The sequence below is a fragment of the Pungitius pungitius genome, chromosome 3 (assembly GCF_949316345.1).
Source record: "Pungitius pungitius chromosome 3, fPunPun2.1, whole genome shotgun sequence".
Taxonomy (NCBI): domain Eukaryota; kingdom Metazoa; phylum Chordata; class Actinopteri; order Perciformes; family Gasterosteidae; genus Pungitius; species Pungitius pungitius.
Window position 1 is genome coordinate 27,785,024 of NC_084902.1, and position 12,094 is coordinate 27,797,117.

The window sequence follows — 12,094 nt, forward strand, 5'->3', positions numbered from 1 at the left end:
TCGTAAACTGTTTCTCATCCTCCAAATTAATGAGCTCTTTGGGGAAGTGAGGCCACTCGCTGTGGTTAAACTCCTTCATTTGGCTGCTGGAGAATGACTGAAGAAAAGTAAATATTCAGTGCTTTTATTGAATGTATTTCCATGAAAAAACATGTCATTCATGAAGGTCATTTCTAGTGACAGCATGGGATAAAACTGCTGATTAATGAACCAAGGGTAAGATGGGGAAACACGGTTACAAATAGAACATTGAATCATTCTGCTTTTCACACGTTACTTCAGTACAGACCATTATCTCTCTTTTAGCATCATGTTAAAACAAATGTTACCATTTAAAATCCCAAAATGTTTGATGCCACAATACTAGCTAATGAATAACGGCGCCTTTTATGCAATGAAACAGATGTCAGTGGATTTCATCTTTAAAATCTTTCAGATAAGTTGTACTACGGTAAGTATTTAACAACATCAACAAACTAAACTAAGGACACCTGTAGTGCAAAAACACCTCAGTCCTTCAGAACACAAAATCACCAGTTAATGGAAAACAGGAAGTTATTAAACACGCGATGACAAAACGCGAATCGCAGAGGAAGAGCAGCCGAGTGACTTCTTCTGACCTCCGCCTGAGCTGGAGGTACTGGGAGGGTGTGGTGGGAGGGGGGGGGGGGGGGTCGGGACAGGTCAAATTCCCAGGGCTTCCTGCTATTGTCTAGAATTTAAAACCAGGTAACAGAACAGTGCACTTTGCTTTAATATTTCCCTTCTTCTATAAGGTAGACCCCCCCCCCCCCATCTCCCCATTTGAATGAGCTTGAGGGTGTGGTGGGAGGGGGGGGGGGTCGGAACAGGTCAAATTCCCAGAGCTTCATGCTATTGTCTAGAATTTAAAACCAGGTAACACAACAGTGCACTCTGCTTTAAAATTTCCCTTCTTACATAAGGTAGCCTCCCACCCCCCCTCCGCCCCCCCTCCTGGCAGCACATAGCAACGGCATCAACCACATATTCGTTTTTTTTAAAAGCAAGCAGCACAAATTCTATTTCTTTCAGATGACAGCTCATTTTTCCTCGAGGGTTCCATTCTTGGAGGGATTTATCTGCAGGTGGTCGTGCTTTCCGCCTCACATGTGACCTGGCGTCCCTCTGTTGCCTATGACAACGGGGTCTCCTCTGCCGCATGAGAAAGTGTATGATAGGTGAGATGAAATTGTGTATGATAAATATATATGCATGTGTTGTTTCCCTTACCGTCTGAGTGCCCGTTCTCTTGCACAGCCGTGCCGTTGGATGCAGACCCAGCTGTTGTTTCATGTATGAACACAGACTCTTTCATCACGATGTCAACGGGGAAATCAAGAATAGATCAAAACGGACTGAAACTCACGCGGCCTCTCGTGCTTCCTCCAGAAATCTGCGATGGAGGGAGACAGGAAGGTCATATTAACAGAAAACACAAGAAGAAGAAGAAGCAAAGGTACAAAAGTTAATAATGAAATGTACTAACTTGGCTCCCACGGCATGGATGCTGCAGGGAGAGGATTACAGTAGATCTTAGAACTATGTCACCAAGGAACAACTTTCACACTGTAAAATGTGACTCGCCTCGACCGTACGTACTGCGCCAACATCCTACATTTCCCACAATGCCTTGTTTGTAAACTCTGTGAAAAAGGGGGGTATTTGGGCTCAATCTCTTGCTTTGAGCGATGCCTTACTTTTTTGGAAGAACCACGTTCCTAGAGGAAATGACGACACAATGGTTAACGCTCTCGTCGTTACAAACATAAAGTGCAAAGACGGAAAACAATGGGAAACGAAAGAAGCCGCTCTCACCCGTCACGCATCTGTGAGCGGCGAGCAGCAGCAGCACGGGGACCAGCAGGACGCCGAACACCACGGCCCCCGTCCAGAAGTTCGGTCCTCCTCCTCCTCCGGGTGCTAAGCAACGACAGGCAGGCTCGTTAGGGGTGCGGCGGGGCGGGGGTTAAAAGTGTGCACGTCTCCAGCGTGCTCGGTGACCCACCTGTGGAGAACGGGTTGGGCGCGGGGTCGCTGCTCTCCCGGCTCACCGGGTTCCGCAGCTCGCAGCGGAACTCCCGCACACCCGAGCTGCCCTCCTTCAAGCAGAGCGGCGCGCACTTAATACCACTCGCCACGCACGCTCGGCGGTGAGAAAAGCCGGGGAGGGGGGTGGGGGGGGTACCTTGGTGAGGCGTAGCTCCTTGGATGCAGCCGCGTCCCCCGGAGTCCACGTGTAGTTGACGGGTGCGGCGTCCGCGGCGTCTCCGTCACAGCGCAGCGTGCAGGAGGTCCTCTCGCTGTCGCACCGTTGGCTGACCGTGGGCTTGGGGACGGGGGCTGGATACAAGAACGCATGTGTGTGTGTGTGTGTGCGCGCGTGTGTACGACGTGCTCTGGTGTCTAACGTCACTACGTATGGAATTCAGTCGCTTACGGATGACGATGAGGTGAATTGTCGAACCGATCAACCCGCTTATTTCCGATTTGTATACGCCGCTTTCGTTTCGAGTCAGTCCCGTGATCGTCATCTCTCCACTCGAAGTGTTCAGGCTACCGCGAGCTGCCAACAGACCCGGGAGAGGGTCAGGAGAGGGGCCTCCAAGGGAACCTGACAAGAACCCCCATCAAAAAGCTCACACCTGACTCGGCCTACCTCGGAACTGACGAAAAATTTCGGTGTCTTCTCCGTCCCACAGGGCGACCAGGTGGTCACCCCGTTTCCACTGGATGCTGGAGGGCACGGAGAAGACACCCGGGTTGAGAACGACTTCATCGCCCGGCTTCCTGTAGACTGTGATCTCTGCAGGGGCAAAAACAAGCTACTCGTCTCTATTGTACTCCCATCTTTTCAATTGTACTCCTAAATGTTACGTACTTCTACTCTCTTATATTGTACTCCTAACTCTCTCCTCATTGTTACATTTATACTGCATTGTATTTTACTCCTAACTATTGTATTGTACTTTCTATTATAGGCTACTTCAAACATGCATATGTTCAGCGGCCCTGTATACTCTCAATGTCAGTGGGCCCCCTACACATGCCATTGTACCCTAACCCTAACCCAACTACCACGCCCCTGCATATGTTGTCCTGTGTTTCCTTGTACTTCGCCATAATAAAACCCTGCTGCGAATACCTGCCCCCGCGCCGTGCCGGGTCACGCCGGGTGGAACACGTCAGCGGGAACACGCGGCAGTGCGACACTAACTCACTTCGAAGCGTGTGAAACGTGCATGCTCACCGGAGCCCGCGCACACCGCGGCCAGCAAAGCGCACATGAAACCGGCCGCTCCCGGGGGCGTCTCAGTCGGCCGCATCGTCCTCGGTTCAGCTGTCGCTTTATCCGCTTCTGTTTGGACCGGGAGTTGACATGACGTCCATTTAAAAGTTAAAAATAATAATAAGGTAAACAACAAGAAAAAAACCCGTAGGTGTTTAAGGCGCGGTTCGCTCGCGTGAAGTAGAAACTGACGGAGGGAGCTGGGAGCGAAAGTGAAGGCGAAGCCACTGGAGCAGGTCCCCGGTGTCTCCGCCTCCAGCGGGACGTCCACGAAGACACCGTGGACACACGCGTCCGGACCTCTCCATGCTCACTGCAGAACGGACCCGAACCTAACCACGGACATAGTTAGTTAAGCCTACTCTGGAACAACTTTTGGACACAAATATTAAATGCGTACACATAAAGCACAGAAAACGGCACTATTCCGCCTCCCAGCGTCCAGAGGTGGTTACTGCAGTCAGAAAACGTTTACTGACATAAAAACAAAGAGACTCCATTTTATGCTCCAATTACATCACCATTGCGTAATCTGAAGAACGGCATGGTTGCAATAAGTGCAGAATGCATCATTTCTTTTATTATTGCCTTTGATATGCAACAACATGTCTTTATAATGGATTTGAAATGTCTGCGAGAGCTTACTGCTGTGAAGGCACTGCTGTTATTCCGATGTTATTGTTTTATTGTTTTTTATTTCCACCGTCTTCATTTTTCTTTCCATTTATGTTGACGTCGTTTGGTTACAAGCATTCTTTTTTGAAAAAAAACACAGGTTACGGTTATGGTTTAAATATTTATCATCTTTTATTGGTTACCGACAGATTTTTTAATTTCCTTCCAAAAAATGTAGCTCTTTTTCCAACTTTTCTTTGCTTGCATTTGATCATTTAAGTTTGTTATAAGGTCTGTAATGCTAAAAACCAAGGCCAAAACAACACATAGTTCCTCATCGTTATAAACATGAGAAGATCAATCTTAAACATCATAAACATGGTTTCAATGCAACGCGAGGAAGTCTAATAACACATAGACGTCCAGATCGTTGTGGACGAACTCCACAGAGAAGGTTGAACCGGTTCTACACTAAATACGGGTCGTCAGGCCTGGTTTGCGCTGCACGCGGTGCGCGCTCCCGCGGCGTACGCGCACGACCGCGCAGAACGGCTGTAACACCTGAGCGCGCGAACGGCTCAAACGAGTCCCGTTAAACTCAGGACATAAGTTCAGGAGTCGTTGTTGGACTTTTACCGACAGCCTGGAATTCAACACCGGAGACGCGCTGCGTGTGTCCACGTGTTTGTACTTCGGACGGTTTACGGTGAGTTTTAATTAAACGTTTTGACTTAAATGTGGTGGGAAAAGCGACCCAGCTAGCTGACGAGCTAACAATGCTAGCGTTAATTAGTTTATTGATGTTAATGATAATCCGCTGCTGGTAGTTTCCGGTGTGCCCATTGTTTCCCCTTCGTTCCGTTAATACAATAACTAAAAATATACTTCGATTTGATGAGTATTGATTTATTCTTATTTTAATCACATATTTACTACGTAATACAGCATTTTAACCCTTTTAAATCGACACCAAAATAACTCATTTTGTAAATCTATGAAATGAATGAAAAATAGTGTAATGTTGGTCAATTGTGCTCGAGAAAGTATTTAAACTAAACCACTGTGGTTGCACTATAAATGTATTCCGGGGTGTCTTCAGGCTGCCGTTCATTTATTTATAATTACATATTTGGGGGGATTATTCATGGCCTGAAGTATTAACACTTGTGGGTATTGTTGGATGAGGTGAAGGTAATATTCAATCTGAATCATGTAAATATGGTTTGTCTCCCTCTGCCGGGGCTCATTTTACACTTTCCTAATATAACCAGTTTTAATAAATGAACAAATATATTGGTTTTCAAAGGAGAAACATTAAGTTCATCTGATAAAATCAGCTGTTATATATTTATTTTTGGGGGTTCATCTTTTTAAAGCAAGGTATAAATGATCCAATCTCTTATTTTAATTCCTGTGTGCATTTTCCACGTGTTCATCTTTGAATGAATTGCAGAAGGACACAACCTAGTGAGATCTCATCCTGCACCCAGCTCTTCTCCGTCATCTCCCTGCTGCAGCTCCACCCAAACATGGCCACCACCTGAATCCCCTCCGAGGTCTCCCTGGGTGACGGCTCGTCAGATGGAGCAGGACCCGGATTCTCAGCAGCACCAGGATGAGCTTCAGTCGAGTCCTCCATCTCGTCCCTACGAGGAACTCTTCTGCAGCAGCAACACCTCCCTCGCTGTGGGCCTTCTGACCGGCCCCCTCGTGACCCCCCGCGGGCCACACAGCGACGTGGTGAAACGGGGTTACCTCGGCATGCTGGACCGCAGCCACAGAAGATATTTTGTCCTGAGAGCAGGAAGTCACACCGGGCCGGGCCGACTCGAGTGGTACAAGAACCAGGAGAGGTCTGCTGGTAAAGCTGCGCTGTTTGGCTCGAGCAAGCTGGGGTAGGTCCAGGCGACTTGAACCAGTTCAAGGTTTTCAAGGGGATTCATGTAGACTCGTGCGATTAGCTAAATGTAGACAAGTTATTGTTTATAGAAACTCTGGAGCAGGCAATAAGCCGTAGAAGTTAACAGACCTTTTGATTGTGTTTGATTCACTGTGGGGGCTGATGTCCCCCCCCCCCCCCCCCCCCCCCGCAGGGTGATGTACCTGAGGTGCTGTCTCGGTGTGAGTCGGAGTGGCAGTTCCAGCAAAGGCTCCACGGTGGCGCTGTATGCCAAGGATCAGACCATGGTGCTGCTGGCGGAGGACCAGTGGGAACAAGAAGCCTGGTACCTGGCCATTAGGAAACTGATGGAGGAAGAGCGTGTGGAAGAGGATGATGGGTATTGCACCCTGCCCTCCGCTGCTTCCTTCAGAGAGGTCAGAGTTGATTTTTAATGTTTTGTCTCCCCCCCCTTACAGTCACCTCTGTTACTCCTACTAAGCCAAAGAGGGTTCATGTATTCTGATAATAAATCCACCAGAAAGCTTTTAACATTTAGAGAACCGAAAGTTTTGATGGCCTCCAAATACATTTTAGGGGACATATGGGAGGCCCTGGAGGAGGAGAACCAGGCCGGCTTGTGAATGAGAGGTTTTCTAAAGGGCCCCTCAAACGAAACCAAACAAGAGTTCCTTACTTTGAGATGCTCCCAGCTCTTCACCAGATCTAAATACCTGTCCTCTGCCCCGTTCTCAGGTGTGGCCCGTCACAGTGAGGTCCACAGGTCTGGGCTGTACCAAGTCTCTGGCCGGGGAGAGCCGTCTCTGCCTCACAGCCGCGTCTCTCGTCCTGGTCCGAGTGACGGCGTGCGGCGACTTGCCGTCGCTCACAATCCCGCTGCTCAGTGTCAGGCGCTTTGGTCACTTGGACGGCTCCTTCTACTTGGAGCTCGGCAGGTCGGCACCAAATGGGCCCGGAGAAATCTGGATGGGGGCAAGAGACCAAGGTGAATACGAAATCAAAGTTGTGCCCGTATCACTAAGTCGTGCCTCGCCACAGGAGCCTGACCTCTGTGTCTGCTCTGCACAGGGAACCCGGCCTTCGCCCATCACATTCACGAGGTGGTCATTGAGACGGTCAGGGCGCTGCGAGCTCTTCCCGACTTCAGCCGCTCACCAGCCTCCACCCACAGTCAGCTTCAGGCCCTCCTGGCTTCCAAGCGCTGCCGACCCAAATACAGAGACAAGGCGGCGAAGGTGAGACCGACCGGTGCTGGTCCGCTCCTCAGGAACCCTGGAACCCAGACGAGTCGCCCCGAATGTCACCTCGAGCCCGACAAACCACACCAAACGCAGCCTGGGTCCCCTCGGAGCTCCGCCTCCCACCTCGGCCCTCTCGGGTCCCCTCGGAGCTCCACGTCTGAGTCCGAAGGCTACGTGGAAATGGAGACGGACCAGCTCGTCCCAGTGGACCAAGGGAGGGATGGCGACCCCGAAGGAGCTGCCATGGCGACGGGGGACCGCCGCAGTGGGAGCTGGGAGCCAGGCGAGGTGCAGCGTCTAGGTTACATGATGATGTCACCACCAGGGGGCCACGGTTCACCTGCGCTGTCTCAGGATGACTATGTGACGATGGCGAGCCCCCAAAAGCACAACGCACAACCTCGCCCTCCCTCCCCCTCGTCTTCCCTCCAGACGTCATTCGACAGGTGAGTCAATGCAAACTCAACACTTTATTCATAATTGATATCATGTCGGTTTCCATCAATACTCAGACTTTAAGACTTTATAATGTCAAGCCAAACACTTCCTCTAGAATTTAGTGTCAAAGGCCTTTCTGCTCCTCTGTAATATTATAAATGTTTTACAAAGCTGTTATTTTGGGCTGTAAAAATAAAACTGACTTTACTTGCTTCTTAGCTCTCTGATCAGCTGTGAAACATTGCAACAGGAAATGTTTGGTGGTCATTCTAAATGCAGGAAACTCTACTTTTAAATATCCACAATGAACTTGGAGGTTTTGTTAAATCCATTTCCAGCCACACCTTTTCCTACTCTTCATCTGTTTTTAGCTTCACCTTCGACAGCTCCTCTCTGCACGCGTGGCATCGTCGGACCAACGAGCCCAGTCCTCCACGCCGGCTTCTGACCTCGGGCCAACAGCCAGAGACGGGAGCCGGCCAATCAGAGAGGAGCATCAGCTGCTCCAGCCAACCACAGGAAGCTGTGAGGAGTGCTGAGCCGTCTGCCGTGACGACTCCCTTCGTCCAAAGTGGACCAGACCAGGCCGGGCCGGGCCGGGCTAGCCGAGCGGCCTCAGACCGATCAGGTGGAAGATGGCGGCTGTCTCTGTGTCTGCCGTCCTGCCTGAGGACGCAGACTGAGTCGTTGTGATGATCGTTTTGCTGGTGATGTTATAGTTACACCAACGTATGAAAGAATAATTGATTTAAATTTTCAATCTACGGGATTTATATTAAATGCAGAATGTAATGAATATATTGTCTGTAAATTCACTGAATGTTTTGTTTCAGTTTTCCCTTTTTCTACATTTTCTTTGCCTTTCCTCTTTCAGTGTGGATTACATTGGGCCTTGGATTGTGGTTGAAGCACTTTCACTGTTATGAAATAATTAAAAGAATAAAGTCCTGTGAAAGCAAATGTTTCTTAAGCCCTTCGTTGATCAGTATAAAAGCATACATAAGAAACAAAGAATTTAAGCAGAATTTACTGCTTTTCCTTTGCTGTGTGGAGTCTTGTGTCGTCTTTGTGATTCTGTCCTAACGGGACCAACTCAGTCAACACTGAAACGTTGTTCATTTTGGGAATAGTTCTCTTTACATGTGTTTTACAAACACTTTTAACTTTAACTATCCACCTCATGGACTTTCTCTTGATGGTGGATTTACATTTATTATGAAGGGAGCAGATACTGGAGAGTTTTGTCGGGGTCACATTCCTTCTTCAATGAGATGAAAAAGTCAGCCTTGTCTTACAAGTATCTTGACTTGTAATATGTATATAAATAATTTAATTTAGGAGTTGAGGATTCATAAGTTAAACCAGATCCTGACAGCTCCGATGAACGATGGTGTGGTGTGGTCGCCTTTGTTGGTTCTCAGAGAAAAAAGACAAGGTTTTGGGTGAGGAGCAGCAGACGAGATGAGGACTTCAAGGTGAGTACAGGTGGACCTGCAAAAGAAACCCCTGTAAACCGCAACAGTCTAAAGTTCAATATTGATTTAAAACATTTACATTTAAATCTATTTCATCAGTAGTATTGTTCCCTCGTGTTGACGCTCTGTTTTAGTGATGTGAAGCCTTTTCTGACTCGATAACCAGGTGATGTTGTCTAATACATCTTTTTACTAAATGTAGAATGGATCGTCACATGTTCATGTATCACCTCTGTCTAAGAAGTGACTTTCCAATCTTCCAATAAAAACTTGAACTGTTCCAGGACCAGTGGAGTATTTATGGAGACTACATGACAGGACTTTTTGACTTGAAGGATTTTACTTCCTGTTGTGCCCATGTGTCTGTGTAGCTGCTGTCCCTCAGGTCTCCTGTCTGGACCAGTACTGCAGTGAGCACGAGTTCTGTTCTGAGTCACTCACGTGAGAATGGGGGGTGCTTGGGTTCGATGTATTGTAAAACCTTTTAACAAGAAGCTATTTAACAAATAATGAGACCCAGAGATGGTTGTTATTTTAACAGAAGTCAAATAAATAGGGTAACACCCTTGTTTATTTAAATACAATAATTCCTTTCCCCCAAAACACAATATTACCAAATAGACAAAAATAAATAACCAAAACTTCACCAAAAATTTCGTGATACACCCCAATACAGGGTTCGAAATGACTTGATGATCCCTGACACGACAAAGTGGAAAACAGGTTTCTCATCCCTTATGTTAATGGTATAATTTGTAAAACAACTAGCCGCTGGGTTGAATAATAATGATGTCTATAAAGACTGTTCCTGGCATCTAAATTAGACACCGAAATCAGAGTTGCTATTCGGTCCGGTAGATAACGGCCGTTAACACACCTGTACCGCCCAAGAGAACCTGTAAATATGCATTGTTCACTGCGTGGAGCAGTGGGCTCGTTGGCTTTAGGATGTTTTGACCCACGGGGTTCGAATCCCGATCCTTCCGATCTTTTTTTAAAATATATTTTCTTGAATACATGTTTCCATACGTGGTTGTGATGTAGTGCTCACTTATACAATCGTGAACGCTGCAGTGGATTTGTGATGCGTTTTGTAGATTTTCAGCAATATGTCTGTGAATGTGCTGCTGTTGGCTGGCAGGTTGTTTGGCTCCATACACAAACAGCAAGAAACTCTTCTAATCATTACGTCACACTGGGTATCTAAGTTAGTTAATGCAACTTTTGACATAGGAACACCAACTCCAAATATTTTTACTACAATAAGCAATTATTATGGAGATATAAACATAATCAAAGCACTTACAGCAATGTCATGAGGGATTTCACTCTTTGTGAGGCTTCGTTCAACAACAACCTTCGTGTCTGCGTCACAGACCACAACAACAACCTGTGATGCTATTGGCTGCCCTGATTGCTGCCCAATCGCGCTAGGAAATAAATTAATTATTGTTATGAATATAAAACGTCACTAAAGACCTTTTCACAATCATTTTTAATGTTAAAAATATTTGTCGTCTTGCACAACAACCCCCCCCCCTTTCCACATGCAGCCGTTGAGCTGAATTGCTGCAAAACAATTCAAAAGCAGTGAACTCATTTATATATTGTGTTTGCACATTGTGTTGAGCTAAACAACTGCTGTTTGATTTTTACTTGTGTCTTTATTCATGCTTCTATTTATACTTGTCCTTTTCTGTCCTCCATCGTTCACGGCTGAGCGTGAGTCAGCGCTACGCAGCCCGGTGAACGTTAGCCACAAGGCTCGCAGCAGAATTCCAGCGATGCAAAGAGAAGGAAACAACAAGAACATTTTGCACCTTAGAACAGGATTTTCTTGTAGGTGGGCCAAGTAGAAAAAATTTATGGGTGTATGGAATTAAATGATTGGACAAAATCCTGCGAAGCAAAATGTTCTATCAAACGAAGAACACAAAGGCTCAAAGTACAAAGTACCGTCGTAGTTTTCCTTCTGCCTGCTGGTTTATTTGTTCAATTAACTCTTTCGTCATTCCAGATCATCTTTCATTCCCTTCACCTGGCCCTCAGGTCCGTCTCACCTGCAGCCCATTCCCTCATTAGTCCCTCACTTCAGGGTCCCCTTCACTCACACGCTGCCACATTGTCTTGTGTGTTACTGCCGAGCTCTCAACGTGTCCTGTTCTGACCCCGTTTGACTGACTTCTCCACCTGGGCTGTCTTACCTGCACCCTTTTTGGGTTTGTCAGGCAGGTTTTGCCAGAAGACGAGTAAAGAACTTTCCGTTTCCGAGTTGTGCTTTTGGGTTCAAGTACCTGTGCTCCTTCCACCTGTACTGCAGAGCCACCCGAGAGCAGTGAGGACAGAGAAGGCTTCAGACTGAAGGAAATGGTTCAAAAGATTTAGCAATGATGATGGGGAGGACAACAATGAGGTCTCACAGTCCTTTCTCAAGCTGGAGATAATGTTCTGTCTGCTTTTTTAATGTATTAAACCATGAACTCATTACATTTGAAGTTTGCGGATGACACCGCCCTCATTGGACTGATCTCTGGGGGGGATGAGTCCCAGAAAGATTGTAGCCGACCCCTCTCACCGCAGACAAGAACTGTTTGTGCATCTTCCAGGAGGCTGAGGTCCATCAGGACTAAGACGTCCCGCCACACTAACAGTTTCTTCCCGTCGGCAGTCGGGCTCATCAACAGAGCCCGGGCCCCCCCTGACTGACTCTCACTCCCTACGTGAACATACACTCTGTTTCTTTCACTTGTTACTTTCTGTTTAGCTGGTGCACTTTCTTTATTTTTATTTAAAATTGTATCTTTAATTCTTAACTTACTCACCCATAGCCTCAGCGTACTAACTCATAGCATATATTTTATTATATTTTTATCTCATTTCTGCACTACGTTGTCTGTTGCCCATTGTTGTACTGTCCGCTGTCATGCATCAACTGACAAGTCATATTCAATGTATGTCTGACATATGATGGCAATAAACGTTTCCTGATTCCTGATTTGAGCGCCTTATTAAATGGACTCAATGAACAAGTCTCCACTATGTGAGCGGAGGAAAGTAAAAGATGGAAGTGATTTTTCTGCTAGAGACCCGGCCCGCGAAACTAAATGAAAAATATATC

At 47.0% G+C, this 12,094-nt stretch overlaps 2 protein-coding genes across 4 annotated transcripts; one reads left to right on the forward strand and one right to left on the reverse strand.

Annotated features, from left to right (window-relative positions):
• Positions 1-108: 108 nt before the first annotated feature.
• On the reverse strand, positions 109-3,685 carry LOC119221752 (uncharacterized). 3 transcript variants are annotated; one of them, XR_005120710.2, is made up of 11 exons: positions 3,269-3,685; positions 2,678-2,824; positions 2,459-2,584; positions 2,207-2,361; positions 2,027-2,120; positions 1,837-1,941; positions 1,621-1,739; positions 1,508-1,528; positions 1,388-1,414; positions 1,252-1,302; positions 109-1,173 (listed from the first exon to the last, which is right to left on the reverse strand). XR_005120710.2 is itself a non-coding variant. In XM_037477821.2 (11 exons), the coding sequence occupies exons 1-11, from the start codon at positions 3,342-3,344 to the stop codon at positions 1,154-1,156; spliced, it is 840 nt and encodes a 279-aa protein (XP_037333718.2). In that variant the 5' UTR covers positions 3,345-3,684; the 3' UTR covers positions 109-1,153. The 3 variants fall into 3 exon arrangements, 2 of the variants coding, with proteins under 2 accessions (XP_037333718.2, XP_037333711.2); XM_037477821.2 differs by having other exon boundaries at positions 1,719-1,739; positions 2,027-2,117; positions 3,269-3,684; XM_037477814.2 differs by having other exon boundaries at positions 1,719-1,739; positions 3,269-3,680.
• A 176-nt stretch (positions 3,686-3,861) lies between these two features.
• On the forward strand, positions 3,862-8,763 carry LOC119221674 (insulin receptor substrate 1-like). The gene is made up of 6 exons (XM_037477695.2): positions 3,862-4,628; positions 5,376-5,817; positions 6,016-6,238; positions 6,558-6,807; positions 6,891-7,509; positions 7,873-8,763. The coding sequence occupies exons 2-6, from the start codon at positions 5,504-5,506 to the stop codon at positions 8,192-8,194; spliced, it is 1,728 nt and encodes a 575-aa protein (XP_037333592.2). The 5' UTR covers positions 3,862-4,628; positions 5,376-5,503; the 3' UTR covers positions 8,195-8,763.
• The last annotated feature ends 3,331 nt before the right edge of the window (positions 8,764-12,094 follow it).

Excerpts from the sequence above, each read along its gene's own strand:
- LOC119221674 (XM_037477695.2), top strand. The coding sequence starts at position 5,504 with ATGGAGCAGGACCCGGATTCTCAGCAGCACCAGGATGAGCTTCAGTCG. Across the intron at positions 5,818-6,015 it reads TTTGGCTCGAGCAAGCTGGG|GGTGATGTACCTGAGGTGCT; the intron begins GTAGGTCCAGGC and ends CCCCCCCCGCAG. Across the intron at positions 7,510-7,872 it reads CTCCAGACGTCATTCGACAG|CTTCACCTTCGACAGCTCCT; the intron begins GTGAGTCAATGC and ends ATCTGTTTTTAG.
- LOC119221752 (XM_037477814.2), bottom strand. The coding sequence starts at position 3,344 with ATGCGGCCGACTGAGACGCCCCCGGGAGCGGCCGGTTTCATGTGCGCT. Across the intron at positions 2,825-3,268 it reads CGCGGTGTGCGCGGGCTCCG|AGATCACAGTCTACAGGAAG; the intron begins GTGAGCATGCAC and ends TTGCCCCTGCAG. Across the intron at positions 1,942-2,026 it reads GCCCAACCCGTTCTCCACAG|CACCCGGAGGAGGAGGAGGA; the intron begins GTGGGTCACCGA and ends GTCGTTGCTTAG.